This window comes from Emys orbicularis, chromosome 23 (genome assembly GCF_028017835.1).
Source record: "Emys orbicularis isolate rEmyOrb1 chromosome 23, rEmyOrb1.hap1, whole genome shotgun sequence".
NCBI classification, from domain to species: domain Eukaryota; kingdom Metazoa; phylum Chordata; order Testudines; family Emydidae; genus Emys; species Emys orbicularis.
Window position 1 is genome coordinate 6,261,598 of NC_088705.1, and position 23,763 is coordinate 6,285,360.

The window sequence follows — 23,763 nt, forward strand, 5'->3', positions numbered from 1 at the left end:
GCATTCTGCCTCACTTTCTCCTGGTCAGTTTCCCTTCCTGGTTCTGCTCTGGGGGGGATTCCAGGACTGCGGTGGAGGAGGGGTAAAACAAGAGGGAAAATACCTGGTTTCACCAAATGAATGAACATTTCGGTTATTTGTTTCCCCCTTCTACTTAAATCTAGATTTTGGGAGCCTAACAAGGATACATTGGCAGTGTCCCTTTCACAACCCCCAAGGCAATGCTGGATCAGTTCCCAGTGAAATCCAGAGATGCCTGGCGCGGGGGCTGAGCTTTCCTGGGGACCCCTCTTTTGTCACTTCCCCTGGAGGCGGGGGTTGCTGAAGGGCGGTTCTCTGGACCAATCTTCTTTCTATATGGCTTAGGTCCTTATCTGGCCCCCCAAGCGCAGCATCTGAGCGCTTCACCATCTTTACCATCTTTACCCTCACAACAGCCCCTGTTATCCCCTCTGCAGAGATGGGAAACTGACGCGCAGAGCCAGTAGCCGGAGCAGGATTGCCAGAGCACCAGTTCCCGGGGAGGAGAGCTGGTCCAGCGGGGAAACGCATGGATGGACCCATCCCTCCCCCCATCAAAAAATCCTTCTCTTTCAGCAAATAAGGCCCCGGTGGGCTGCGGGCGAAGTGATGGGTAAGGGTGATGGACACCAAGGTGATGGAGGTGACATGGAGAGAGAATGGGCTAACGCCATTACCTCGTTTAACAAGGTATCCGTCCACTTCTCTGTCACCGGGGTCGAATCAGAGACAGGGAGCCCTCAGGGCGAGGGTAGGAGCTTGCTCCCGCCTCTCCCGACATGGAGGCCGCCTGCATCAAAGCGCAAAACACTGTCAAAGACGCGGCTCTTCCCAACAGGCCGGATCCTCGGCCGGCGTGAATCGGCGCATCTCCATCACGGCCAGCGGAGCCTGGCCCACTCGCGCCGGCCCAGGAGCTGGCCCGGCGGCTCTAGCGGCGTCACCAGGCCCGACGTTCCGGGGCGGCACCGTCGTGCCACGACATCACCGGTGCCCGGGGGATGCCGTGTGGCAGCGTCGCCAGGGAAGGTCGCGTGGGGTGAGGCCTGTCAGCGGGGGAGCGGGAGCACAGACAGTCTGCTGTTGCTACTGCACTGCCTGGTCTCAAGGGATCGAGCAGCCCGATTCTAGCCTGGTGGTTTCGAGAACACCCTCCAGCAGACGCAGGGCCGCATCTTACGTACCGTCAGCCCGTTGGATCCAGGCACCCCTGGCATTCCCCGCTGCCCTTCGCGGCCCTAGGGGGAGAGCAAAACAGCAGAGATGTGAGGCAGGCAAAGCATCACCCCTGCTTTACAGATGGGGAAACCAAGGCACGGAGCAACTTGGCCACCATCCTAGTATTGCCTGACAGATCAGGGAACAGAACCCAGGAGTCCTGCCTCCCCCGCCCCTGCTCTGACTAGCAGATGCATTCTGGTTAAGGAAGCTCCTTAATACAAGGCACTGAGGGTCCATAACCAGGTGCAGGACTACGAGTGGCATCGATCCTGCCTGTGTACTGGCACTGCACGGACTGCATGAGCCTGGGCTCTGTTGTAGGGTCAGTAGCCGCCCCGGATCTGACTCTTCCATCCAGGCTAGGACTTAGGGAGCCCCCGGGCCGTGACACCAGCCAGCTCAGGCTGGGCCAGTTGGTCTGGAGACCCGGGGACAACCACGGCATCTGTCTGTGTCCAGCAGCCCCGAGAGTGGATCCCCTTTCTAATGCTTACAGCCAGGTCTGGTCTCTTCTCGCCCGGCACCGAGAGGCCTAGGGTGGTAGCACTGTCCAGTGGGAGGATCTAAGCCCCGCACTGAGCTAGGGGCCTGGAGAGGATTATGATGGGCTGCTCCCTTTCCTCTCCCACCCTCCACCCAAGCAGCCAGACTCTGTGGTCCGCAGGCACCACGGCACCTGAGGCTCGCTGGCTGGCAGCCCAGCAGCAGGGGCTAGGCGGGGGGCTGTGCGCAAGGGGGTGATTGCTCTGGGTAACACGCTGAGGAGGGCGAGATCCTGGCACCCCCAGGAAGTGACTGTAACATCGCTGAAGCCGCAGAGCTAACGGGGTCCAGCGCTGAGGCAGATACGGGGTACTTACCGGTGGCCCAGTGATGCTCATCCCCGGAGGTCCGGGAGGACCCTCCACCCCTTTAAGGCCAGGGGATCCCTGCAGGAAAAGAAAAGTCACATCTGGGCCAGCCCCAGGGTTGGGGGGAATCTGCTCCTACTACAGGGACGGGGTGGCGTCCTCATGGGATCGTGGCTCAAGACCACAGAGTGAAGGTGTGGCTCAGCCCCCTGGGGTCTCCTGGCTTTGACCACTAAGCCACACAGCCCCCTCCCCTTTCCCTGCATCTCCCAGGGCAGTCTCCACTGCGGGGGAAGCACCCAGCCGCCGCAGCTGACTCGGCACCAGGTGCAGCCGTTAAACCTTCCGGCCCACGGTGCCAGCAACAACCCTCAGGGCCGGAGATGGCCCACGGTGCCGCAGGACGCCAGGGCCAGATCCCAAGTGCCCGGCTCTGGGGTCTGAGCGTGCCATGCACAGAGCTCTGGGGGAGGCATCGTGCCAGGAGCTCCCCAGCGGATGCTTTCACCCCAGTAGGAGTTAGATTGTCCCCCTGCTTCTGTGTCACCGTTGCCCTCCCACTTCCATCCATAGAGCAGCCACGCGGGCTCCCCGCTGGGAAGGAGCCTCATTCCCTTGCTCTGAGATCATTGTGTTCCCGAGTGCCTACGACCCCGGGGGAATCCGCAGGCAGCACGGCTGGCCCCGCAGGGCAACGATGACTGGCCAGCACTAGCCAGTGAGATGCACCATGTCCTGTGTCCTGCGCAGGCCCAGGGCTAGCCCAGCAGGGTGGTGCAGCAGGGCTGGACTGCAGAGCCTTGGCAGAGCTGGTAGGGGGGTGGCAAGGCTGGAAAAGCAGGAGCAGCAGGAGCTCAATGCCCAGCCTAGTCAGCGGCTCCTCGGACTGGAGGTAGCCAGCACACACGTCCCCTGCTGGTGCTAGGCAGGCTGCAGCCAGCCACCCCAGCCACCCCAGGTAGGGAGCGTGACATTCCCCCTGATGTGTACACAAAAGCCCTCTCCGAGGCACGGGGCCGCAGCAGAGTTGCAGTATCAGGGCCTTTGGGCTGCGGGCAGCAGGGGGCAAATAATACGGACACAGCCCCAGCCCCCAAACTCCCCCCGCCCGTTCCCAACAGGGCCTGGAGCTGGACTCCAGCAGCGTTGCAGCCGTCCGTCAGGATCCCCGGCCAAGTCCTGGCTTATCCTGCATGCTAAACCCCAGCTACACCATTGTGTCTGGCCACGTTGCCACCCGCTGGAGCCTCCTGCCCCGGGGCTTTGCCCGGCGCCATTCAGTAGCCACGCATGGAGAATATTGGTGTTAACGGCTGCAGCCTGCCCGGTTAACAGCCGGAGCGGGGCTGGCTGGGGGCCAGATCACCGTCAGGCAGCGCTGCCGGCAGGATGGGCTCCACAGGCAGGGAACCCCTGGCTGGAGCCCCGTCACCTTGCCCAACAGACAACAGCTCCTGGCCGGGGATCTGTTACTGCCAGACTGTAGAACAAATCCCGCAGTCACCCACGGGTGCCAGGGGAGGGCTCAGTGCCAGGATGGGGGCGCTCACCTTGGTGCCTTTCTCTCCCACGGCGCCCACCGGCCCTCGAGGTCCAGGGTGTCCCTGGGGGGCAAAAGACGACAATCAGCAACTCCCTTCGCTTTCCCTGCTTGAGCCACGCTCCAGAGCGCCTGACGCCACCCGCTTTAGGAGGAGAGTCGTTGGCTGCCTCTAGTGGCTGGTCCGGGTCATAGGTTAAGGAGTCTACTACTGCTGCCTGCTAACAGGTACTTGCAAAGACGACAAAGAGTTCAGCTGCCGTCTCCCACTGGAATTCGATGTGACATGGGCTCCCAAGGGCATCATCTCAGGCGAGCCCGTTAGCTGGAGCAGTAGTAGGCTCGTTAACCTAGTACATGGCCCAGCCTCAGGTCTTACCTCATGCAGGAGAGGCTCATGCTGTTAGATGTGAAGGGGCCTGGTTCAAACCTTGCTAGTGGCCCAAGCAGGGTGAGTTTGAGCTTCCTCAGGCAGACGTCAGTCGGGGCTGAGGGAAGAGCTCAGGACTTGGCCCAGCACATGGGACCCTCAGGCCCCTTCCCCTCTTGAGGGGCACCATGTTCCTGGAATGGCTGGGCCACAGCTCCGGGTTCCTCCAGCGACCCAGCATGTCTCCAAGCGAGCACGACGCTGAGAACATCACGTTGGGTAACGAGTTGTGTGGCACCATGTGCACAACAATGCTGGGAGACACTATTGTGCGTCGCACGAGTGGTCCAGACTGGCATTGTGCAGTGGAGTGGCATGCAGAGTAACACAGCACCGTGCGACGCTTCCACACCACTGCCCGTGCTGCACAGTGTAACCTGTAGCAGCGTTGTGACATTACACAGAGTAGTGTTGTGTAACCTTGGCGACCACAACGTCCTATCCAACAACAGGTAACACAGCGCGGTGTGACACTATGCAATGCAGGGCTGTCTCTGGCCTTGTGGAACCGTGCACGGCGTAACGTTGCGTACCAATGTTGTGCGACACCGCACAGCCTCACCACTCATTGGCACGCCGCGCCCCAGCGTGGCAGGGAGAAGGTTCGATAATATATGGGTCATATTGGGAAATTGGCCCCTTTTCAGGACGTATAAACGCTTAGCGGTGACAAAGCATATCTCAATTATATGACATGCCAGGCAGGATATACGGGGCCACTCCAGGGACCTGAAACGGCAGCAAAACTCTCAGCCTTGGTCATATTTTTAAGTGTCTGCACAATACGGTTTATGCTGCATGTAACAAATCTTCTTCCCAGCCACCCAACCGGCCCTGGACTCCTCTCCCTTTGCAAGGGAGGCTGGTCCTTTGAAAGGGATACTGGATGGAGGAGAAGTCTGCACCCTCCGTGCCCCCCACCCACGGAGGGACGGGCAGGGGCCTATTTGTCTTGTCAGGACGTTGGATGGGGAGGAATGAAGGCATACTCACAGTAGTCCCGGGCAGGCCTGTCTCCCCAGGCTCCCCCTAAAAGACAGGGAGAATTGGTTGAGTCTCACTCTAGCAGTTGGTTCCAGCACGAAGATGGAGGCGCCAGTGGAGGTGCCCATCAGAAAATGGGGGGGATGGCAAGATGCCACCCTCCCCGCTCTCTTCGCAGGGCAGACGTTATTCAGCATGTCAGGGATCAAGCCGAGCCTGATACTTGACTCTCAACTCTTGTCTTTCCACTCAGGGTTATCCCTGATTCGGGCCACTGGCCTCAGCTGTGTTGGCTTCTCCTCTGCCCACCTCACCCCCAAATGCTTCCCCAGGTTCAATGATGAGGTGCAGCAGCAGAAGCAGAGGGAAACCCAGAGCTCCAGGCGACCTTCCCAGCAAACGCCTGGGACGGGATGAGGCTCTTCTGCAAGGGCGGGGGGGGGGGGGCTGCAGAGAAGGGTCTTGTGCCCACAGATTGAGAGGGGGCAGGCGAGCAGGGACCTGCGCTGTCTGCATAGAGCGCTCCAGGAGGAGAGAGAGACAGAGGATCCCGGCCAGCGTGAGCCGCAGGGAGGTGGGTGGGTTTCGATCCAAGCAGGCAGATTAGAAGCGGATCCTGCCATGCATAGGGAGACCCTGGCACTGTCCGAGGAGGAAAGTAATACCAGCCGAGCTCTGCTGGGCCACGGGAGGTGGGCAGCCGCACTCGCTCGGGGGGTGCCGGAGCCCCGGGACTCAGGGAGGCTGTGGCAGCCAGGGTGGGAGGTGGCGTGGAAGCAGTGGCACCGCCGGGCAATGCCAGAGACGAGGCGAAAGGCAGGGCTGGAGGGAAAGGGGTGGCGACACGCTGCTCCTTGGGGGATGGTGCCAATGGAGCAGACCCTGGGCTACCGGCTTGGTGCTGAGACTCACCTGTGGACCCTGGGCGCCGATCCCGGGGGGGCCTGGCTCGCCCTAGAGAGACCACAGACACCGGTGAATGGAACAGCCCCAGCTTTCGGCAATCCCCATATGACAAACCACACTTCTGCCCACACTCACCTGCAGCCCCTTCAGACCGGGGGGCCCCTGAATCCCAGGGAGTCCAGATTTACCCTAAAAAACACCCCCCCCATAGAAATGTTAGCTCAGGTCGTTCAGCAGGCAGCGGACGTCTCTTTGATCAGGGACATCGCCGGTGTGGGGGGGGGGTGAGCGAGGGGCACTCACGGGTTTCCCAGGCTGGCCAACACCCGGCGGGCCACGGTCCCCTTTGGCTCCGGGTTTTCCTGGCACCCCGACCACATCCAAGAACTCCCCCTGGAGAGTGGGGCAGGCGTCGCAGGCGTCTCCCTGCGCAGGGGGATGGAGAAAGGGGCCTGGGTCAGTACACAGGAAATGGAAACCAGTGTGGCAGCTGGGGACCGAGGGAGGCGGAGGCAGAGACAGCCCCTCCTCGCCCCAGAGAGTCACATCCACCCTCGGCTTCAGAAAGCGCATGCCTTGCTAACTGGGATAGAGGCAATGGCTCCGCAGGGGCAGGACTGCCAGGGGCCACTAGAGAGTGGCATGCAGCACCCCCGGCACTGACTGAGGAGAGCCACCGCGCTAGGGAGGCGCGTGGCTGGGGGGATGACGGCGACCAGCTGTTTGTTCCGCACAGTGGACGACTTGCGGAGAATGAAGATTCCCCTTTATGGAAAGGACACGAGGAGTGTGTGTGTGTGGCGGGGGTAGGAACATGGGGAGCAGGAAAGCTGCTCCCAGCACGGGAGGGTCTCCCTGCTTGGGGGTGCCCCAGAACAGAGGGCTACTTGACCAGCTCACAACGGGCACCGCCGGGAGCAAAGACACTGGCTCCATGTGGCAGTGCCAGCCCCCGAGAAGGCACAAATTGGGTGGAGGGTGCAGGGGGGCGGCTGTCTCTTGATAGTGGGGGCCAGTACTCACCCATAGCTTCATCCCAGGTCTCCCCCTAGAGACCTGGGCTCTTGCTGCACTGACCGGCAGAGCTAGCTCTGCGGGAGGGGGGCACTCACCTTTTCACCTTTGGGCCCTGTCGGACCCCTGATGCCAGGGTCACCTGAAAGCCCCGGCAGCCCCACTGAGCCCGGTATGCCAGGGTCCCCTGGATTTCCTGCATCGCCCTGGACAGGAGAGCAGACAAAGAGGATGTGACCCAGAGGATCACAGGAATCCTGGCCCCCTGCCTCCCCTGGGTCTCTGCCCCACTCTCCTTGGAGAGCTGGGTGCCAGCAGCATCAGAGCGAGTGCTAACGGCCTGGCAGCGCCACTCATGTGATAAGTTGGGACAGGGCAACAGCGCTCATCGGCCAGCCCCAGCGACTCCGATTCCCCAAGGAGCTGCTCAGCCCAGCCCATGCAAAGGGAAGCCCCCACGCTATGGGGGCAGGGCTGGGAGATTCCCACAGCTAGTGACCACGGGAAGCAGGAGCTGTTCAGCGACACCCCTTCCCTCCCTCTCACCTTCTGTCCTTTCAGTCCAGGCTCCCCAGGTTTGCCCTGGGGGAACAAAACACACAAGGGAGGAAGAAACAAGCCAATCAGACGGGAAGGAATGGAGCCAGCCCCCCCCCCCCCCCCCCCCGCTCAGAGTCCTCCCCCCATTCCCAGGGCAATGACAGCACCCCTTAACAGAGAGGCCCTGAGGATGCATACCAGGAGGGAGTCAGTGGTGGGAACATGCCCACAACCCCCAGCCCCACACCCAGCCCCTGCCCCCGTGCACCAGCGGAAGGAGCAAAAGGCCAGGTGGACAGATGCTGGCGCTCGGCAGGGCCTGCCAGTTTGGATTAACCATTTCATTGCTGGTTCATTCAGCACCTTCACTGCCCCTCACAGCCCCCTGGCACATCAGGCAGTATTACAATCCCCTCCCCCCATGCCATTCCCTCCCCTTCCTATCCCTCCTCCTCTCTCTTACCTGCACCCCTTCCCCGGCCCTCCCTGCCCCCCGGATACGCCCCGCTGACTCACCGCTCTGCCGGGCGCCCCAATGCCGGGCAGGCCTGGCTCACCCTTCTCCCCCGGAGCACCAGGCACGGACACCCCGATCGCCTCCCCTTCGAGCGCCTCTGGAGGGGCAAGGCACTGGCCACACGGCTCTCCCTGCGAGGGACAGGCACCAGGGTCAGAGCGGGGCGGGGGCTGGGCCCCCTGGTCCGTTAGTTAAGTCCCCAGGCTCCTTACTGACAGCGGGCACTGCAGCAAACTCCGTATGGGCCATTTCAGCCCTGTGGGTCCTTGTACAGCCCCTGGGGAGGGGAACGGCGCATAGCACCCGTCAGCCCAGAGGGGAACGCTGCTTCGGGACCAGATCAGCAGGGAGCGGAGGCGGTTCCCATGCGATGGCTCTTCAGCGAGACGCGTTTAGAGGGTCTCAGGCCGGTTCCTAGTGGGACACGTGCCCACAGCTCGCAAGAGCCACCGTGGTAAGTGGCTGCCTCTGGAGCAGTGCCCTGGAACCAGAGCTTCTCGCTCAGCCCTCCAGCTACGGGGTCGTGGGAGACACGTCCCTGTGGGCCCTGCTCTGTGGCTGGAGGGAGTCCAGGAGGTACCCGCTGGCTCGGAGCGCCACGGAGCTCGCAGGGCAGAGGGATTTCACCCTAGCTCCACTGCTGTCACCCAGGAGCTGGGCCAGCCTGAGTGCTGGAGACCCCACCCCGCCTGATACAAAATGGGGCTGTCCACGCCTGGGCGGCGGGCACCTGGCCACCCAAGCAGAGCTGTCCACTCACACCGGTCACCACGGGTCCCACGCACTGTGCACAGGTGGAGATGGGGCCCTGGCCCCCGGGAGGCCCCTGGTTTTGCTGGTGGGGAAGGTGAGCCAGGCCAGCCCAGCTTTATCTTCTGGCCAAGGCGCCCGTCTCATGCACCAGCTGGGAGGTTTTCGAGCCACGTCAAGTGGCTGCAACACCTGCGCTGGGGATACACCATCATGGAGGAGCTGGGGGGGGCACTTGGAGGAGGGAGGGGACTCTCAGGAGACACCCTCCCACCCCAAAAGAGCTGCCGGGAGGGAGTTTCCATAAGAGGTTCAACAAGGGCACAGCTCTAGGGGTGAGCACTGGATGGGGGAGCATCTCTGGCCACCCCACCCCTTCTCCTTCTGGAACAAGGGTTACCAGGATCTCACCTTCTCTCCTTTCAGTCCTGTAGGCCCAGCGTTCCCTCTGTCGCCTGGAATTCCCTGCACAGAGAAGCAGCAGCTGAGGTGAGACAGGCACCTGTAAAGCTCTGCTCACACATGTACACACACCCCTACACACACACACACACACACAACAGGCCCCTGCAAACCCACACGTGTACACACACACACACACACACCTACATACATACACAACAGACCCCTGCAAACCCACACATGTACACACACACACACACACACACACCCCTACACGCACACACAACAGGCCCCTGCCAACCCACACATGTACACACAGGCCTACACGCGCACGCAACAGGCCCCTGCAATCCCAGACGCACACATTCTCTGTGCATGCCCATGGGACCTCCCTGGGATCCGATCCATGTCTCTGTTACCCCTCGCCCTGCCCTGATTCACTGATTCCCACCACGTTACTGACACTGCACTCCATTGCCTCGGGAGCCTCTGCTGTTGTTGCCAGTGGGGCAACGCCCAGTTCCCCACAAGAGGGCGCCCCACCCAGCCCCAGGGCATCCAGCTCCCGTACTCACAGGTTTGCCAGCCGGTCCCATCTTTCCGACCTCTCCCTAGGAAGCAAAGCAGAGAGCACAGGGGGTCAGGCCCAGAGGATGGGAGAGGGAGGAAGACCGTGACCACACGGACCCAGCGCCGCAAATGAGCGCAGGGCCAAGAGGTTCACAATGCCATGAGTTTAGCTTCGGTGCGTCCTCAGCCTGGCTCAGGGCGTCATCGGAAAGCCGCAGATTGCCAAAGCCAGGTAGGGGAGGCCCAGCCGTCAGAGTCCTCTCCCCCAGCAGGGAGATGGGGCCCCTCGGTGCTGCCAGTGTGGGGCAAAGGGAGCAGGGCAGGGGCCAGGGTCGTGCCCGAGAAGTTTGGGGGCAGCAGTGAAGGGAACGTTGTTATCCCCAGTGCAGAGAGGCTTTGGTGAGAGCTACGGGGGAAGGGCCAGGCAGGGTTTGCTGCAACGGATCCAACCTCCCACCTCCAAGGTTTAACCCTTCACGTTCAGAAACCCTCCGCCCCCAGGGGGAGCTGCAGGCAGAAGGATGAGGGGACTCACCTGCTGACCCTTGGCTCCGGCCAGCCCAGGGGTTCCGGCTTTACCCTGCAAGACAAGCAAAGGATCCAAGTTACCCATCCAGCAGGAGGATCCCGAGGAGCCCAGCAGAGCCCTCTGCAAACCTGGAGAGTGGAGAGCCCCTGGGAACGAACCGGGGAGGGAGCAAGGCGTTCATCCTGGCACCAGCTGAGCCGAGGCAACAGGGAGGGGAGGGGAGAAAAGGGGCATCAGTGCCAGGCTTCTTAAGGCAGCAGGGAGAAGAAGAAAGGACAAGAGGCTAAGGGGAGGGGGGCACAGGCCCTAGGGGGCTGGAGCAGAGATGGGGGTAGCAGCCAGGTTTGGATACGAGGCTCTCTGGGGTTGGATTTCGGCCCATCTTTGCAAGGGAGGAAGCTCAAACTTTCCCCTGAGCTCAGAGCCCGCCATGGACATGACCTGCCCTGGAGGACTGGCCTGCGTCCCGCTCTAGTGGCTGCTCCATGTTTTCTACGGCTGCTTGCCGGGGACTCCCTCCTTTGGCTCCAGCAGTCAGAGGCCCAAGATCTGAGCACAGATGGTTGGCGGGATCTGACCCCACTGGGAGGCCAGCCAGGAGGCTGGCTACACACGGACCCCCAGGGGCTCGGATCCAGTGGGTTAGTGCAGGTAGGGAGAGCTGGGGAAGCTCTTGGCCGAGTATGTCCCTGGGGAGGACGGGCGATCTGGGCTGACCTCTGCGGAGCAGTGTGGGCAGGGCCCCTCTGGCTGTTTGAATGCTGGGGCGCTGGGCCTGTTCCCTCCCTCCCGGCAGGTGGGGCCTGGCAGCTTTTACCATCTCCCATCCCTCGCTGCACACCAGGGTGGGGAGCCAGATCCGCCTTCCACGCCCCACTCAGACTGTCCCCAGCGCACTGCCTCTGCCCCTCCTTGGCTGCAATCAGGCCTGCGTGGGGACATGCCCACGCCCCGGGGACTCTGCCCGGCACAGCCTCTAGCCTGCCCATCCTCACGCTCCAGACCCAAGGAGCAGGGCACATACTCACCGGCAGCCCGGGCAGCCCGATCCCTGGGGACCCCGGCTCCCCTTTGGGCCCCTCCTTCCCCGGGAGCTGGTCGGAGCTCTGCAGCATGGAGGCGAGAGCGGCGGGACTGCACGACACGCAGGGGGCACCCTAGGGAAGGAACCAAACGGCGCAGGGTCAGGCAGGCTCCCAATGCCTCTGCGAGCCATAACAGGGTAACGGCTGCAGGCCAGACTCGGGGCTCCTCTTCGGAGGGGTGGCGACCGTCGACGGGGCCTGCGAGCCGAGAGGAGAAGGGGGCCGAGGACACTAAGGATGGGCAGGAGATTTGAGGGACCCGGGCACTCACCTTCTCTCCTTTTATTCCATTGATGCCAGGGTCTCCCTGAAAGAAACAGACACACACAGGGTGTCAGAGGCAGGATGCAAAGCCCGACGCTTGCAGCCTTCAGAACATTCCTCAGCCAGCGTTCCCAGCGGGACACTGGGGCAGAGGAAGCTGGAGGGCGTGACAGCAAACTGGAGGGCTGGGATGTGCACACACTGCTCCCCTCTACTGGACAGAATACGAAGCGTTCAGCTGTGTGTGTGTGTCATAGCCCCTATAGTGCTAACAGACGTGGGCGATTCTCCTGTAGCTCACGCGGTAGGGAAGCAGGAAGATCTGCCTTAGCCAACGACAGCAGGGCAGCAGCTGCTGACTTGACTGCTGTCCTGCAGCTGGTGGGGGAGCCTGGGTCAGTCCCAGTGTAACAGCATGCTACCCTTCTCCCAGACCAGCACGGCTGTGGACTCACCCTGGGGTGCATTGGAGGAGCTGCATCAGTGCAAAACCCCTCCAGTATAGAGGGAACCTTAGTTTCGGACCCTCCCTTTCACTGTGGGAGGGGTGGAGAAAGACCATTCTGAATCCCCCCACATCCATTGCCCTCCTCTTGGGGGAAACCCGGCAGTGCCCCCGCTCCCATCCTTCTGAGAATAGAGCCAGAGGGACGAAATGCTCAGGGTCCCGCTGACTGTCAGATTTGGGGTCGGGAAGGAATTTTCCTGTAGACCCTGGGGGGGGTTTCGCCTTCCTCTGCAGCATGGGGCACGGGTGACTCGCAGGGGCGGATTCTCTAACTTGACGTCTTTAAATCCTGATTAGAGGATGTCAGTGACTCATTCAGCCAGAGGGTCTGGGTCTGTTACAGGAGTGGGTGGAGGAGGTTCTGTGGCCTGCCACGTGCAGGAAGTCAGAAGAGATTATCACGAGGGTCCCTTCTGGCCTTAAAGGGTCTGAGCGGCAGCCACCGCCCGGGGGGTCAGAGCCCTGCTAGCCCAGAGGGGCCCCCAGCACACCCCTCGCTGCTCTCCACGGGCAGACAGGGAATGCTGCCACAGCACGGCTAGAACCAAGGCGTCAACTCTCTGAGGCACCCACCCTGTCGCCTTTGGGTCCGGAGGGCCCTGCCTTGTCCTGCAGGGGGAAAAACAAACAGGTGAGACCAACAGAAACACCCCGCGGCTGCACCTCGGCCGGGACCGGCCCCCGAGTTGCTCCTGGAGGGGAGCCAAGGGGACGCCCCTGGGGCAGAACGCTGGAGCTGGATGGCAACTCATGAGCAGGATCAGGAAGGACCCTGGGGGCGGGGGAGGGAACCTGAATGGATAATGGGATGGCTAGAGTTGGGGGATGGGAAGATTAAGAAGTGGGATCCCAGCCCCCGCCCCCACCCCCCTGAGTCTGACTCTGCCTTTGTGGTATCAGCTCTGGGCTGGGTCGCAAGCCAGGAGGGCGGATTCCCTGGGTCCTGCTGACTTGGGGGCCCAAGAGCTGAGAACAGGCAGGAAGGTTCGGGCCCGATCCTGCCTCTAACCCAGACCCAAGCACAACCTCCTCGCCTCGACCCCATTGCCAGGGCCAGCAAGGGCGGGGGACGGCTGGGTGCAAGGCCTATCCATAGTCCTAGGTGACAGTGTGGGGCAGGGAGACAGGTGTGCCCGGGGCCATCTGGGGGGAGGGTGGTAGGGCGGGTGCAGGGGGCCCTGTTTTGCATGAGGCCATGCTCTAGTTAGGCAGCCAAACAGGGTGAGGTAGCGTCCCCTGCAATTCAGTGCAGGTGCAAACATCACCTCCTTCCACCACCTTCACTTTGCCCCCTCCCTCGTTTCAACCCTCCGCTCCCCAGACATGGAGGTGGGGACGGATGCCCGGCTCCCCGCAGAGAGGGTGCATGGGTTCTCTTCTCAGGGGCACAGCAACGCATTGCGTTCAGACTCACTGAAAGCCCCGCTTTCCCCGGCACTCCGGGCTCTCCTTTGGGTCCCGGCTTTCCCGGGAGGCCGACAGCATGGGTCATCCCCTCGGGGATGCTGGGGCAAACTTCGCAGGGATCCCCCTGTGGGAGAGAGGAGATGGTGAGACGTGGGCCGCGACCCCGGGGTCCCTCGACTTTTGTCTTTGGGAGCCGCCATTGGGTCCGTGCGGGGTGGTGACCCCGCAACCCCACAGCGCAACTGACGTGACAATGGACCTGGCCCAAACCATCCTGAGCTTTGGAGCCAGATCCCGACCTTGGACCAGCAGCAGGCGAGCCAATCAGGCTCCCTCAATAGCCCCGGGGTGGGGGATAACCAAACGTAGGCCAGAGCAGGGTTGGAGGATGGGGCAGCTTCTGGCCAGAGATTCAGGCTCTGAGGGGTCTTTCTGGGCAGCACCCAAACACTCAGGGCTGAATGGGACGGAGAACCCAGGCAGGGCTCAGAGCAGCTGGCTCTTGAGTTCCTGGTCCTTGCTGCTGCCTGCATCCACTTCATCTCGCCCTCCTTTCCCCGGCAAGGGGCCTGGAGCGAGAAAATCTCCTGCTTCTCAGCTTCCCCTAGCAGGCAGCTGTGGGAGGCCCCACCTTGACCCCAGAGGCCTGCCTCGTCTGCGGAGCCCCATAGTGCGCAGCACAGAAACCAGGACAGAGCACGCCCAGCACCAGGCCCCCATGTGGTACCCACCTTGTCTCCCTTCAGGCCTGGGACCCCTGGCTTGCCCTGTGCGGGGGAGGGAAGATGCTGGTTAGCTTAGGCCGAGCTGCCGAGCAAACCCGGTCCCAAGGCCTGGGCTGCAATGGGATAGAGGGCAGCAGCCAGACTCTGCACCGGATCAGCCCAGCAATCCTGACCCACAGCCCCCTGCTATCCCAGCCCTGGGCTCACCCCACCCCCTCCTCAGCCAGTGCCCCTCAGTCCTGACACGCAGCCCTGGGCTCCCCGCACCCAGCTGTGCCAGTGCTCCTAGCTCCTGACCGGCAGCACTCCGTTGTTTCGCCCTGAGCCCCTCAACCCACCCCCAATGCACTTCCCTCCTATGCCGCAAACCTGCGTCCCCTCCACACGGCTCTGCTGATGCCCCTCACTCCTGACCTGCACCCCCTCTCCTTGCCCCACGCAGGAACGTGTGCGCAACAGGTGACCCCCCAGCGGGGAGCGGGCTGGAGTCAGACGTTCTGGCCTTCCAGGCCTAACAGCTAAACTTGAACCCAGCTCTCCAGAGGAGAGGCCAGGGTGTGAGCGACAAGGCTTCCACCAGGGCGTCACCAGCCACGTGTCTCACAGCCAGGGAAGGTCACAGCCGTGGGGCCTCTGCACTGACACAGGCTCTCTCAACCCCCGCCCTAGGGCTGGGCTCAGAGCCCATTTCTGCTTTCCCCATCCAGCTTGGGCAGGCAGCCACACGCCGCCCCCCGGTCCTCCAATGCCCGCCCCGCCTCCACGGAGAGGAGGGTGCTACTTACGGGCTTCCCGGTTGAACCTCCCGGTCCAGGAGATCCGGAGTTACCCTAGAAACAGAGGCCACCAGAGAAACACAAATAAGCTGAGCCCGGGACGTGTCTGACACCAGTGAGCACAGGAGAAATGGGCTTTGTCCGATGGGTTGGACGGCAGGAGCGGGACCAGGGTCCTGGGCTCTGCCCAATAGAGGAGTCGATACCCCTGGATCCTACCCTATCCCCTGATAGTCCAGCCCCGGGCCCTCTACCCACAGCCCTGCCATGCCCCAGACCCCCTACCCACAGCCCTGCCCATGTCCCAGGCCCCCTACCCACAGCCCTGCCATGCCCCGGGCGCTCTACTCACAGCCCTGCCATGCCCCAGACCCCCTACCCACAGCCCTGCCCATGTCCCAGGCCCCCTACCCACAGCCCTGCCATGCCCCAGACCCCCTACCCACAGCCCTGCCATGCCCCAGACCCCCTACCCACAGCCCTGCCCATGTCCCAGACCCCCTACCCACAGCCCTGCCGATGGCCCCCAGGCCTGCCCCGGGCCCCCTGCCCAAAGCCCTGCCCTGTGCACACTAGACATGCCCGGGTGTTGATCAAAGTGAAGAACGAGCTCATTACTCTACATAAATCACCAAGCCCCCCGCACGCCTTCTGGCGTCACCATGGAGACGTGCCAATCACAGCCTGGCGATGGAGCAGGGGCCTCAGGCTCATTTGGGGACAGGGAGCAGTGATGAGCAGCAAGGTTCCCTGGAGAGGAGCCAGAATCCAATTTCCACCCCATCAGCAATCACCCCGGGACCCTAGAAGCCCTGCCTAACCCCGAGGGGGCACCCCAGAGCATCGGCCAAACCAGCTGTCCAGTTACTCCGGAAACGGCCCTTTCCCCCGTGGCAGGATGGGGATGGATCCAATGCGCAGCATCACATGCACTTCCAGGAGACACCCCCCCCCAGACCTAATGCAGGCAAAGGTCTGAGCCACCAAGCCTCTGGTGGGGAACGTCCTGCTCAGCCAGTCCCATGCACTGGGACAGTGAGAAGAGGCGCTGCCCGAGCGATAAACCTGCCTCCACTGGGCCTCTCGGACAGACAAAAATCCCTGTAAGAAACAGCAGCCCGCCATCCCCCCATTGCCCCTCTGGGCTCCCTGCTCCGGCCTCCCACACCTTTAGCCCAAACATCGCCCGGCAGCTGGGAACCCTTTCGTCACACAAGCAGGGGAAGCAACCGCCAGTGCAAATACCCAGTCCCCTTCCGCCGCGGTTCAGGCTCCCGGTGCCCTGGTGGAGCAGCACGGGGCAGCGCTTGGCCCTCCAGCCGCCCGGCATTCAAATGTCCCTCTGCTGTGCCGCCTGGCCAAGATCACTAACGCCCAATGGTGCTCGCTGCACCGCCCCGCAGGGAGGGACCCAGAGTCGCTGTGATATTGTAGTGGCTGGAGCAATTGGAGCCTGGTGCCTGCTCCAGCTCACTGCCCCGCATGCCAGGGAAGGGAAGAGCCTGGTGCCACATCAGCACGTACGAGGCTCTCTCCAGCCGGGAGCGTGGGATGCTGCTCCCGACAGGCGGGGGCTGCTAGGTGTCTAACCTCTGCGAGTTCCCAGCCCCCGGGGCAGGAGCAGGGGAGGGAGCTTAGAGCCCACGGAAGTCAGGGGAGAGAGTCAGGCCCAGAGCCCGGCAAGCTCTTCCCAGGTCCTGGGCCCAGGCACACGCCAGCCCACGCACAGTTTGCACACTGGACAGAAGGGGCCAGTGCAGCCCATGTGCACTATGGTGAGATGCTCCTAGAATGACCTAAGACAGACTGATGCCAGTGCATCTTAACCCTGGCCTGCAGCCTGCCCTGCCCCCACCATTCCAACCCTGGGCTCCTCCCCCTGCTCTGCCAATGCATCTGAGTCCCAATAACGCCTCCTGGATTATTCCTTATTTCCCTCCGGGGTGCGAGGGGGCAGCGCGCAGTAGAGGAGACGCTTGGGGCGCAGGCCGGAGAGCAAGGGAGGCAACGTGACCACCGGGGCATTCTCACGGGTCCCTTGTGCTCACGGCCACCCTGACATGGGACGGGTCCAATCTTGGCCAGTAAGAGTCTGGCCACCGCAAGGAGAAAACACTCCGACCGGTCTCTGCAGGGACACGGGGGGTGGGGGGAACAGGCAGCAAGGTCGACGTTTTAAACCAGAGATGGGCCCCGCTCAGGCCGACTCTCCTGAGCTGGGAGACGGTCAGAGGCGGCTCCAGACTTAGCAGCTGTGGCTGTCTGAAGTTCAAGCTCACGCCCATGTCAGACCTGACCCCAGGGGCAGGCTGGGTCACTAGATACGTCTGCACTTACTTTTTCTCCTTTAAGACCTGGAGGGCCACCGGGGTCACCCTGAAATTAACGGGAGAGAGAGAGAAGTCAGCGCGTTGCCTCCCAGATGGAGCTGGCACACCCCACAGGAGCGGCCTGGCCTCCCCGCGACCTGCTGAGCAGGGCGTCCACAAGGCAGTGAGACGCCCTCAGCGACCCAATCCAAACAGCTCGCCCATACGGCGAGAGAACGGCCTGAAATTCCACGCAGCCCATTGACCGACAGGATTGCCGAGGCCCAGCTCACTCTTCCAAGAGGCCAGCAGCCGTGAATGGCAGATATGCATGCCCAAGGAAGGGCGCTAGGAAGCGAGGAGAAGCAATGCAACCAAATCCTTACCGTTTTCCCTGGAAGTCCTATCCCTGGAGGACCTGGTGACCCCGGGGGGCCTGGCTCACCGGCTAGCCCCTCGGGTCCAACGAGCCCTGGATCACCCTAAAACACAGACATAGCTGTGAGCCTGGCCTCTCCATCGGCACAGCCTTCAAATCTCCACTCACAATTCCCCCCACCCTGAGCCTGCAGCACAGTACCTTCTGTCCCTTCGGCCCCACCACACAGATCTCTCCAGGCCGGCCCTAGCAGGAGAAGGAAAGCAGGGTTAGAACATTGTAAGCTCTTTGGGCACCATCTTTCTCTGCTGTGTTTGTACAGCACCTTGCACAATGGGGCCATGGGCCGTGACTGGGACTCCTAGGTGCTACTATAATACACCTCATCAATAATCACAACAACGGGCTCCCAACAGGTTTCCCACGGGCACTGAGCAGTGCACACCCCCTGGCACAGATCATAGCCTGCAGCTGCCTTGGTCCTTTCCCGTTAAAAAATACAGGTTGATCCGTTTTCTAGGGCGTCTGCGGATCCCAGAGAAATGCATCAAGCTGATCTTAAAAGGAAGAAGGAGCCATTGTATCCGCTCACATTTACACAGCACCCGCTATCCTGAGGGATCTCAAACCTCTTTGCCATATCTCGTAAGGATCACTTGGCCACTCGTGGAATGCAGCCACCTCTGGGGTGGACTGTGGTAGCTGTTTTGAAGCACCCAGCAACACCGCTCAGCACTGTGGCACGGGACACGAAGAATCCCTCCCCCAGCTGAGACAAGGGGGAATTTAGGGAGGTGGAATATGATTAGGCAGCTGGGAATTTGTGGAATTTTGATTGAACACAGGCACTCAGGGCTGCAGATTTACGGCTCCTCTGCAGGGAGCGCCCTTTTGTGCCTGAGCTCAGTAATGACTCAGCGATTCATTAGAGCCGCTGGGTGTTCTTGGAGCCCTGCGGCATTGCTGGGTTGGGACATCGTCACCAGCTAGAACAGGGAGCAGATGCAGCGGAGACGGTAGGAATCTGAATGTCTCTCCAAGGCTAACAGGGAACTGGGAAACCACAAGGAAGCTCGTGGGAAAGCGCCAGCATGTGCTGGATCCTGCAGCCCCAGGGCAGATTGAATAAAAGGGGAGAGGGGACACACGTTGCAATGAACAACTTACGTCACGCCCCGGCATCCCGGGATTCCCTTGGACGCCTCCATCTCCCTTCTCGCCTTTCTGCCCCTTGAGAAGCAATCCAGAAAACCGCCCATCAGAGGAGAATCCAGTGCCCTGGCTGTCCCCACTCCTCAGACCCCGGAGCTGCCTCTGCCCCACCACCGCCTCGCCTATAATGCCTCCAGCCTCTTCTCACCTGCACTGGGAGACAGCAGCCTCCAGGCCCCTCAGGGCGAAGCTCACGGAAAGCACCGCTAACACATGGAGCATCCCTGTTCCCTCCCCCACGGCGCCCTCCCTGCCCCGCTCCCCCAGTTCCAGACCTTGCTTTTCCCAACCCCTTTTCGCCTCCGGGGCTCCTCTCCCAAGCAGGAGGAGATGCCTTCCTGCAGAAGAGCTACCCCCTGCAAAGCGGGGAGAAGTCTCCACCGGGACCTGCCCCTCCTGGGCTCTTGCCCTGCAGACTGGGCGAGCGAGTTACCTTCTGCCCATCAGCACCGGTCGCTCCTGCTAGGCCCTGTTTGCAATAGAAACAAGGTGGTTAACCGGGCCTCTGCCTCCGCTTGGCCATGAACGCCCAGCTCCGTGCAGGATTCACTTTGCAGCAGCGCACTCAGCGATGCGCCCCCTGGATGCACAGAGAGTTTCACTACGGCCCCCCGCACAGGACCTGGCTAATAAATATTTATCTCCCACAAGATAAACCTGGCCACCGCAGAGCGCAACATCTGAGCGGCATTCACTGGGATACAGGAGGATATTAAGCCTTGGCAGGGCTGAGAGCCGAAGGGAGCGGGGGGGATCTCTCCTGCTGCAAAGCAAGGGAGAGTCACAAGGAACTGGAGGAGGTAAAGGGGGTGCCAGACAAGCTGGTTGTGATGTTCAGGGTCAGATCCTGAGCTGGGGCTAATGGCACAGTTCTGCACAGGTCAATGGGAGTGGTGCTGGCTGGAGTTGGTTTATTGACTCCAATGAAGTTGCAAGCAGCATTTGGCCCAGTGCCATTTATAGGAGCAGGGCCAGATCCTCGGCTGGTGTAAATTGGTGTCACTCCATTGACACTTTGCCCATTTACACCCGCGGGGTCTACCACTGGCTTTCAAGACCTCATCTAGGCCTAGGTGGCCCCAGTCAAGCCCCTTGGGGAAGCAGGCTCCCCCAAACGGTGGCCAAGCCGGAGGCGCTGCGCCCTTGGTAGGGCCGAGCGGTGGGCGCTGTGTGCAGTGGTGCTGCGGGAAGCCCATGGGCAGTGCGGCAGAGAGAGGCCGACGGGCACAATGCTGACCCTCTGTCGCCAAGAGGGAGGAGAGATGGCACGGGGGGGGCAGCAGGGGGGAGTTTAAGGGACCGACTGTGCAGATGAGCTTTACTCACCAGGTCTCCTCGCTCCCCCTTCTCTCCCTTCGACCCCTCCGTGCACTTCGGAGAGAAAAGGAACAAGGGGCGGGTTAGAGGAGGGTGGCGCAAGGCAGCATGAGGTGCCAGGGTGGCCAAGCCCCACGGGGGACGCCTCCCCCAGGGGCCTGCCCAGAAAGGAGAGAGGTGCCTCACCTGCAAGGGGCCGTCGGGGGAGCTCCGGACGCAGTCCGCACCCTGCGGGAGGAAGGGAGACGCTCAGAGGGAGGAAGAAGACGGGGCTGCCTGGGGCCGGGCTTGGTAGGGGTGCAGAAGGCAGGAACGGGCCCTGCACGGCCAGGAAGTCCCTTCGCCACCGGTATGATAACAGGCCAAGCTCCCAGGCTTCGCGGCCTAGACCCACCCCTGGCTGCAGCCCTTCTCGGTCGGTCGTGGCTGGAGGCTGGGCTTTCCCTGCCCTGCACCGGGAGAGACCCCCAATCTCTGGAGCAGGCCCAAGCCCCGCGTTGGAGTCAGATACAGACCAGCCTCATGCTGCTCATGTCACCAGCCCCCTGGGCCACCCAGAGGGATTAATGGGTAGAGAGATGGGAACGGGGGGCCATGGGAGTAAGGGCTGGGGGGAGGCACGGGGTGGGGACCCAGAGCCATCCCATCCCGCCGTCCTGCACAGGAGAGTGTCACCAAGGCACCGGGCCCCGCCAGCCTGCACAGGAGGCGCCGGCAGCTGCCCAGGGAAGTTCCCAGTGTGGCCATGACGCAGGGGCTCATGGAGGGGATTCCCAGTGTGCACGTGGCATCCATCTCCCCAGATGGGCCCATCGCCCCCAAGCTGGGCGGCTGCGTCTCCTCGCGCTGGGCACATCGACACCACTCACGCGCTCGCCTCGCTCCCCCTTCGAGCCGGATGTCCCAGGGAGTCCGCGTTCTCCTTTGCCCCCCTGCAGGAGAGAGGGGGAGTCCCATGAGAGGCACCCGTGTTGCACAGAGGAATACACGCCCCCTGCAAGTGCACACGGCCCCAGACGCACACGGACGAACCCTCACCGCAGCATGTATGGACACACACGGACACACACGCAGACACACACGGATGAACACACGTGAATACCTCTGCACGCTCGTGCACTCACTACCAACTGCAAGCGGGTCCCGCCGTGTGCCCTTGCACGAGCAGGACGGAGCTGGGCTCTGTCTGTCAGTCAGGGCGAGGACAAACTTACCTTGGGGCCAGGGGGACCAAGCGTGACCTGCACAAACCAAAATGAAACTCATCAGTGCAACCTAGTCGGCTCTGCAGCTGAGCCACCCCAGTGAGGAGGAGCAGAGGGGTGGGAGCAAGGGATGGGTGGAAGGAGCGGGACAAGTCCCGTGTCCTTTTAAAATCATTCAGGGCAACAGTTCAGATGGAGCTCTGGCTCCAACCTCCTGTCCCCAAAGCACAGGTGACCCCAAGGTGTCCCAGGCCACCCTGCCAGCACACAGAAAGGCGTGTGGTATCTATCGTATGCCCCCTTCTGCCCCAGTTCAAATCCCCACTCCACTGGACTCCGGCTGCCGTGCTGGGGGCAGCAGATAAAGGGGACTAAGGAAAGACACAAAACTGCTCTGGGTTTTATCATCAGCCCCGTGTCCTCCTCCATAAATTCCTACAGCTGGCCCACGCTGGCCTGTCATACAGGCATGGAGGGTGAATATCAAACAGCTGTGAGCTCTCATCCCTTCTTCTTTCCCTCATCAGAGCCCCCTGTGCCCACGCGGCTGCTACAGGAACCTTGCAGACATCTGGAAGCCATCAGCGCTCTCCCCCGGCCATCCAGCTGTTCCAGGGGATGTCGGCTAGAGAGAAGAGGAGGTGGGTGGGTTCTTTGGAGAAGGCAAAGGGGCCAGAGCGAGCTGAAGCTCCAGCCACCTGAGGAAGGTAAGGTCAGGCCCCGGGGGAGCTCTTGGGGGGTGCGTGGCAGGCTGGGTTCCAACGGAGCCAGATGCTGCCGGGAAGAGTGAAATTCAGTCCGGTTTTGGGGCTGCATCTTCCAAAGCGAAGCTGTGACTCCGCAGGGGCTGGGAGCCAATGGGGAGTGAGGGATCTGAGGAGATAGCCCTGCCCCGTCACAGCCCCGCTGGTGGGAGACAGGCCAGAGCCAGGATCAGTAACCCTCCATCCCCACCCACGCTCCTCCAGCAGGCCGGCCTGCAGCACTCTGAATCAGACGGGCCTGCTCCAAGCCCTGCCTCCGTGCAAACCTCAGGTCACACCTCGGAGGGTCCTTCCTGGGCCCTGTTCTCCGGCCGCTGTCCTAGAGACGTAACCCCCTTAGAAGGAAGCAACACCAGCCCTGCAGCTACCCGCCTGGGGCTGAGCGGCTGGGGATGGGTGTTCCCTTCCACGCTGAGAGGGTCTGGGTGGTGGTGGATCGGCTACAATGCATGGGCTGCTTTTCTCTGCTGTGGAGGCCCAGCAGGCTGGGGTGTCCCGTGGAAGGAGCTTTGCACACACACTAATCCTGCTGGGTTCTGGGCGTGTGGCACGAGGGCTCTCACACTGAGCAGTAACTCAGCCCAGAGCAGCGCTGTAGGGGGGTGTCCGTCCGTCGGCTCTCAGCATTCAGGGCAGCTCGGCCTTGGCTGGGGCAGATTTTCTGTGTTACTCGGAGATGTACAGAATCCAGCGGCCAGCGCGCTGCTGTCTTACCTGTCCCTAGAGCGGCAAAATGCCACCCGAGTCACAGCTCTGTGCTCTCCCCCGAGAGGAGCACCTGGCACCGGGACAGACCCAGCCCTCAAGGCCGACTCTGCTCAGGATAGCTCTAGTGGCTTCCACAGGGCGGGACAGCTGCAATATGCAGGTGGGCACCTGAGCCATGGAGAGGCTAAATGACTTGCCCAAGGTCATTCAGGGAGTCTGTGGCAGAACAGGGAACTGAACCGGGGTCTCTTAAGTCCTAGGCTAGTACCCTGGGCCATGCTTCCTGTCTCCAAAACTATAGTGTGGGTGAGAGAGAGAGAGAGAGAGAGAGAGAGAGAGAGAGAGAGCGCTCCTCTTGCCACTAGACACTGCTGTGAGACAGCTGCCACTGCAACGCCCCCGCCACCCAAGCCCAAAGCCCACCGGAAAGCTCCAAGAAGCAGCAGCCCCTTGACTTACGTTGGCGTGCGGGGCTCTCTGGGGGCAGGGTGGGCACTGCAAGAGAAGAAGAGATGACACCGGCAGTCAGGAAGCAGGAGAAACCGTTCCGAACCGCGACGGGGATTTTTACCAGAGGGGGGTTGAGGTGGGCCGACCCCGCTAGCAACCTGGGAAGGCGTCCTGCAAATACCGCGTCTCACCAAGGGCTCACGTCCCGCCCCCTTGACGCACTTAGCTACGCTCTCCGTGGCATCAGCGGGTCTAAAACCTGCCTGTCCTGGATCTGTTTGGAGACCGGCACCCAGACCACTCCCCACAGGGCTGTTGTGGGCGTCCAGGCCAAACAGGCCCCCAGCCCCGATCCCACGCGAGGCTGAGCAAGTGCCAT

The 23,763-nt window shown here is 61.9% G+C and overlaps 1 protein-coding gene across 1 annotated transcript in view; it reads right to left on the minus strand.

Annotated features, from left to right (window-relative positions):
• COL16A1 (collagen type XVI alpha 1 chain) overlaps positions 1–23,763 on the minus strand; it is an 84,374-nt gene that overhangs the window by 27,420 nt on the left and 33,191 nt on the right. Inside the window, exons 10-38 of the mRNA XM_065421757.1 lie at positions 23,394–23,429; positions 21,472–21,498; positions 21,127–21,189; positions 20,444–20,485; positions 20,267–20,311; positions 19,374–19,409; positions 18,896–18,958; positions 17,930–17,974; positions 17,736–17,831; positions 17,378–17,416; positions 15,050–15,094; positions 14,271–14,306; positions 13,547–13,663; positions 12,706–12,741; positions 11,632–11,667; positions 11,304–11,432; positions 10,282–10,326; positions 9,752–9,787; positions 9,186–9,239; positions 8,024–8,155; positions 7,514–7,549; positions 7,066–7,173; positions 6,257–6,379; positions 6,089–6,142; positions 5,960–6,001; positions 5,057–5,092; positions 3,644–3,697; positions 2,103–2,171; positions 1,206–1,259 (exon numbers count right to left, since the gene is read on the minus strand). Coding sequence (XP_065277829.1) covers positions 1,206–1,259; positions 2,103–2,171; positions 3,644–3,697; positions 5,057–5,092; positions 5,960–6,001; positions 6,089–6,142; positions 6,257–6,379; positions 7,066–7,173; positions 7,514–7,549; positions 8,024–8,155; positions 9,186–9,239; positions 9,752–9,787; positions 10,282–10,326; positions 11,304–11,432; positions 11,632–11,667; positions 12,706–12,741; positions 13,547–13,663; positions 14,271–14,306; positions 15,050–15,094; positions 17,378–17,416; positions 17,736–17,831; positions 17,930–17,974; positions 18,896–18,958; positions 19,374–19,409; positions 20,267–20,311; positions 20,444–20,485; positions 21,127–21,189; positions 21,472–21,498; positions 23,394–23,429 — 1,734 coding nt within the window. The remainder of the gene's footprint in view (positions 1–1,205; positions 1,260–2,102; positions 2,172–3,643; positions 3,698–5,056; positions 5,093–5,959; positions 6,002–6,088; positions 6,143–6,256; positions 6,380–7,065; positions 7,174–7,513; positions 7,550–8,023; positions 8,156–9,185; positions 9,240–9,751; positions 9,788–10,281; positions 10,327–11,303; positions 11,433–11,631; positions 11,668–12,705; positions 12,742–13,546; positions 13,664–14,270; positions 14,307–15,049; positions 15,095–17,377; positions 17,417–17,735; positions 17,832–17,929; positions 17,975–18,895; positions 18,959–19,373; positions 19,410–20,266; positions 20,312–20,443; positions 20,486–21,126; positions 21,190–21,471; positions 21,499–23,393; positions 23,430–23,763) is intronic.